This window comes from Etheostoma spectabile, chromosome 19, assembly GCF_008692095.1.
Source record: "Etheostoma spectabile isolate EspeVRDwgs_2016 chromosome 19, UIUC_Espe_1.0, whole genome shotgun sequence".
Taxonomy (NCBI): Eukaryota; Metazoa; Chordata; class Actinopteri; order Perciformes; family Percidae; genus Etheostoma; species Etheostoma spectabile.
The window spans coordinates 6,565,425-6,571,113 of NC_045751.1; the positions used below are offsets into that span (position 1 = coordinate 6,565,425).

At 53.2% G+C, this 5,689-nt stretch overlaps 1 protein-coding gene across 1 annotated transcript in view; it reads left to right on the plus strand.

Annotated features, from left to right (window-relative positions):
• Positions 1-5,689, plus strand: part of slc1a1 (solute carrier family 1 member 1) — a 31,423-nt gene that overhangs the window by 8,812 nt on the left and 16,922 nt on the right. The window contains exons 3-4 of the mRNA XM_032544796.1: positions 1,105-1,197; positions 1,325-1,439. Coding sequence (XP_032400687.1) covers positions 1,105-1,197; positions 1,325-1,439 — 208 coding nt within the window. The remainder of the gene's footprint in view (positions 1-1,104; positions 1,198-1,324; positions 1,440-5,689) is intronic.

Here is a 5,689-nt window from a genome sequence, read left to right on the forward strand (position 1 = left end):
TGATCCAATTGCGTGCAGGGAGATTTTCAAATGCACACAAATGCAGATGGGCGGCTTTCATTAATTGATGCCCCACCCTTAATCTTTCAGATTTGGGTTTGGATTTCCAGGCAATCCAGGTCTTGCTACTGGACCAATCTAAAAGATTGATGTTCCTACACAAAAAACCTTCGAAAATAGGGCCCAGGTCTAAAAACAAAGTCACACTTTAAAGCAGTTACACTGAATATTTCACAGAAGCTTTAGGTTGATCTTGGGATTGTGTTGAGCACAATGTTTTTCCATGGTTTTTCCATGATAAACAGTTCCTGAACTGGTTGTTGATGATTAGGAGGATTAGTTTTCCCCACATGCGCACCTCACTCATGGCATGCTATAACTTCCTTAGAAATATCTGGAGGCTATATGGAGGATAACATGGATAGCAAACCCACATTTGAGTTTAATTCAAGCCGTATCGGTTATTATTACAGTACATATAATGGTTGTGAATACTACAAATATGTCTAAAATTCACATATTTCATTTCTCCTGTGTTTACGATGAAATCACAAATGGCTTCTATAGTTTCTAGGTGGAGTTTTATTCCTGCTGACAGGGATGGCTGAGGGGTCAAGGTGCTGGCCGTGACATTAACGTCCAACAAGGATCATTTGTTGTGTGTGCGTCGTTTCCAACATCTATCTTCCCTTGTTCCCTGGCATCGCTCCACTATCTCTCAATTAAAAGCTTCAAATGCCCCTACAATTCTCATTTTTGGAATCTTTCATCAGCGTCTCCGTCTTTTTCCGCGTATTGACTCTGTTGAACTCATTTAGTGTTTAACAATGCCAGGTTAACTATATGTAAAAAATAAAAATGAGCTACTTTCATTTAGACACTTTTATAATAAGCCGACTTTACGTTACCTTGAAACTCAAATGATGTGTCGCTGTTCTCACCCCCCGACTATGCCATGGTTGATGGCCTAGGTGTCAAAAGCCCAATCTGTAAAGTCTTTGACAACATAAATTATTGGATATTAATTAAAACTCTTACTTAAACATTTTAAGTAAGAGCTTGATAAATTGAGACTATGAAATCTTGTGCTTTTCGTCCCCACAGGTGTTGCAGCCCTGGACTCTGAGGTTTCAGGAAAGATAGGCCTGCGAGCAATTATTTATTATTTCTCAACAACCATCATAGCCGTTATTCTTGGTGAGTTGATTATTTTCTTCAGTTCTCAAGTTCTCTCTTTACTTCCGTTGCTTTTACACTCAAATGTGTAAAAGTGGAGGTTGAAAGGAAACGTATTTAATGAGTTGAGTTGTGTCATCCTTTGCAGGGATTATTTTGGTGATGACCATCAAACCGGGCGTCTCTCAGACCGCGGACCACATTGACCGAGCCGGGACCACGCCCAACGTCACAACCGTTGACACACTCCTGGACCTCGTCAGGTGACCTCCCAGCTGTTTCAGACAAATGTCTCATAACCACGAAGTATCCACTCATTTGGATGTTAAAGTGTTAATAGTCTTGCAGTTGTCAGCTCTATCTCCACAGTGATATGGAGTAAGGTCTGGCTACACTACAGATGCATTCTGGGATAGGGGGAAAAAACACTCTGACACAGCCACGTTGGCTCTGCTAAATAGTCTCAGATAGACAGAAATGTGTAGCAATAGAAATCACCACATATAATATTAAATCAAGTTAAAATTTCACACAATACAGTAAGTAACTAAGTAAGTAACTTACAGGGAGGTGTGTTCAGGTGCATTATGGGCGTACTCGTTTTACAGGGAGGTGTGTTCAGGTGCATTCTGGGTGTGCTGGTCTTACAGGGAGGTGTGTTGCAGGGCATTCTGGGTGTGCGTCCTTACAAGGAGGTGTGTTTCAGGTGCATTCTGGGCTGTGCTGGTCTTACAGGGAGGTGTGTTCAGTGCATTCTGGGCGTGCTGGTCTTAGCGAGGAGGTGTGTTCAGGTGCATTCTGGGCGTGCTGATCTAACAGGAGTGGTGGTTCAGGTGCATTCTGGGCGTGCTGGTCTTAACAGGGAGGTGTGGTTCCAGGGGTGCATTCTGGGCGGCTGGACTTACAGGGGGTGTTGGTTCATGTGCATTCTGGGCGTGCTGTCTAACAGTGAGGGGTGTTCAGGGTGCATTCTGGGCATGCTGGTCTAACAATGATTGGTTCAGGGTGCATTCTGGGCTTGCTGTGTCTTACAGGGAGGGTGCGGGGGGGGGGGGGGGGGGGGGGGGGGGGGGGGGGGGGGGGGGGGGGGGGGGGGGGGGGGGGGGGGGGCGGGGGGGGGGGGGGGGGGGGGGGGGGGGGGGGGTGGGGGGGGGGGTGGGGGGGGGGGGGGGGGGGGGGGGGGGGTGGGGGGGGGGGGGGGGGGGGGGGGGGGGGGGGGGGGGGGGGTGGGGGGGGGGGGGGGGGGGGGGGGGGGGGGGGGGGGGGGGGGGGGGGGGGGGGGGGGTGGGGGGGGGGGGGGGGGGGGGGGGGGGGGGGGGGGGGGGGGGGGGGGGGGGGGGGGGGGGGGGGGGGGGGGGGGGGGGGGGGGGGGGGGGGGGGGGGGGGGCGGAGGGGGGGGGGGGGGGGGGGGGGGGGGGGTGGTGGGGGGGGGGGGGGGGGGGGGGGGGGGGGGGGGGGGGGGGGGGGGGGGGGGGGGGGGGGGGGGGGGGGGGGGGGGGGGGGGGCGGGAGGGGGGTGGGGGGGGGGGGGGGGGGGGGGGGGGGGGGGGGGGTGGGGGGTGGGGGGGGGGGGGGGGGTTTCGGTTGCATTCTGGGCATGCTGTCTAACATGAGGTGTGTTCAGGTGCATTCTGGGCATGCTGGTCTAACAGTGAGGTGTGTTCAGGTGCATTCTGGGCATGCTGGTCTTACAGGGAGGTGTGTTCAGGTGCATTCTGGGCGTGCTGGTCTAACAGTGAGGGGTGTTCAGGTGCATTCTGGGCGTGCTGGTCTTACAGGAGGTGTGTTCAGGTGCATTCTGGGCGTGCTGGTCTTACAGGGAGGTGGTGTTCAGGGGCATTCTGGGCGTGCTGGTCTTACAGTGAGGTGTGTTCAGGTGCATTCTGGGCATGCTGGTCTTACAGGGAGGTGTGTTCAGGTGCATTCTGGGCATGCTGGTCTAACAGTGAGGGGTGTTCAGGTGCATTCTAGGCTTGCTGGTCTTACAGGGAGGTGTGTTCATGTCATCGGGGCGTGCTGGTTCTTACGGGAGGTGTGTTCAGGTGCATTCTGGGCGTGCTGGTCTTACAGGGAGGTGTGTTCAGGGGCATTCTGGGCGTGCTGGTCTTACAGTGAGGGGTGTTCAGGTGCATTCTGGGCGTGCTGGTCTAACAGTGAGGGGTGTTCAGGTGCATTCTGGCTTGCTGGTCTAACAGTAGGGGTGTTCAGGTGCATTCTGGGCATGCTGGTCTTACGAGGTGTGTGTTCAGGTGCATTCTGGCTGTGCTGGTCTTACGGATGGTGTCAGTGGCATTCGGGGCGTGCTGGACTTACAGGGAGGTGTGTTCAGGTGCATTCTGGGCTGTGCTAGTCTAAACTGAGGGGTGTTCAGGTGCTTCTGGCATGCTGGTCAACAATGAGGTGTGTTCATGTGCATTCTGGGCGTGCTGGTCTTACGAGGTTTGGTCAGTGCATTCTGGGCATGCTGGTCAACAGTGAGTGTGTTCAGGTGCATTCTGGGCATGCTGGTCTACAGTGAGGTGTGTTCAGGTGCATTCTGGGCATGCTGTGTCTTACGGGAGTGTGTTCAGGTGCATTCTGGGCGTGCTGGTTAACAGTGAGGGGTGTTCAGGTGCATTCTGGGCGTGCTGTGCTTACAGATGTGGTTCAGGTGCATTCTGGGCGTGCTGGTTTACAGGAGGGGTGTTCAGGTGCATTCTGGGCGTGCTGGTCTTACTGAGGTGTGTTCAGGTGCATCTGCAGGCTGGTCTTACAGGGAGGGGTTTTCAGGTGCTTTCTGGGCGTGCTGGTCTAACAGGAGGGTGTTCAGGTGCATTCTAGGCTTGCTGGTCTTCACGAGGTGTGTTCAGGTGCATTCGGGGCGTGCTGGTCTTACAGGGAGGGTGTTCAGGTGCATTCTGGCGTGCTGGTCTTACAGGGAGGTGTGTTCAGGGGCATTCTGGCTGCTGGTCTTACAGTGAGGGGTGTTCAGGGCATTCTGGGCTGTGCTGGTCTTACAGGGAGGTGTGTTCAGGTGCATTCTGGGCGTGCTGGTTCTTACGGGGAGGTGTGTTCAGGTGCATTCTGGGCGTGCTGGTCTACAGTGGGGGTGTTTAGGGGCATTCTGGGCGTGCTGGTCTAACAGTGAGGGGTGTTCAGGTGCATTCTGGGCGTGCTGGTCTAACAGTGAGGGGTGTTCAGGTGCATTCTGGGCATGCTGGCTTACAGGATGTGTTCAGGGGCATTCTGGCGTGCTGGTCTTACAGGAGGTGTGTTCAGGTGCATTCTGGGCGTGCTGGTCTTACAGGGAGGTGTGTTCAGGTGCATTCTGGGCTGTGCTGGTCTAACAGTGAGGGGTGTTCAGTGCATTCTGGCGCGGCTGGTCTACGGATTTGGTTCAGGTGCATTCTGGGCGTGCTGGTCTTACAGGGAGGTGTGTCTGGCATTCTGGGCGTGCTGTTCTTACAGTGAGGTGTGTTCAGGTCATTCTGGCGTCTGTCTTACAGTGAGGGTGTTCAGGGGCATCTGGGCGTGCTGGTCTTACAGTGAGGGGTGTTCAGGGGCATTCTGGGCTGTGGTCTACAGTGAGGGGTGTTCAGGGGCATTCGGGCATGCTGGTCTAACAGTGAGGTGTGTTTCAGGTGCTTCTGGGCGTGCTTGCTAACAGTGAGGGGTGTTCAGGTCATTCTGGGCGTGCTGGTCTAACAGTGAGGGGTTTCAGGTGCATTCTGGGCGTGCTGGTCTACAGTGGAGGGTGTTTCAGGGGCATTCTGGGCGTGCTGGTCTTACAGTGGGGGTGTTCAGGGCATTCTGCGTGCTGGTCTAACATGAGGGGTTTTCAGGCAGTCTGGCATGCTGGTCTAACTGAGGTGGTGTTCAGGTGCATTCTGGCGTGCTGGTCTAACAGTGGGGTGTTCAGTGCATTGCTGGGCGTGCTGGTCTACAGTGAGGGTGTTCAGGTGCATTCTGGGCGTCTGGTCTTACAGTGAGGTGTGTTCAGGTGCATTGGGCGTGCTGGTCTTACAGTGAGGTGTGTTCAGTGGCATTCTGGGCGTGCTGGTCTTACAGTGGAGGGTGTTCAGGTGCATTCTGGGCGTGCTGGTCTTACAGTGAGGGGTGTTCAGGTGCATTCTACGCTTCACACCGTTCTACTTAGTTGGTTAAAATAGGACCCATAGTTTTTCCCTGATAGTGTTTTATTGTTATTAAAATACTTAGAAACTACTCATTTGTCACCTCTCAGCCTTTATGCTTTAAACAAATATCGGCGTATTATTGGTGATGCACTAAGTCACACAAATTAAAAGTGACAAAAGTGTAAAGAATAAAAGAAGAGAGCGCTTCACTGCATAGAGTAGCCTAGTGCCTCTTCATACGTATATTATACAACAGAATATTCATAATAAGTAACTAATACATGAGACTAAAATCCAATTCCCCCTCAACGCTTTATTGACTGAATCTTGGTAGCGCTGTAAAAGGCATCTGCAGATTTTAATTTAATTTTGATTTAATTTATTAATTTATTTGACAGG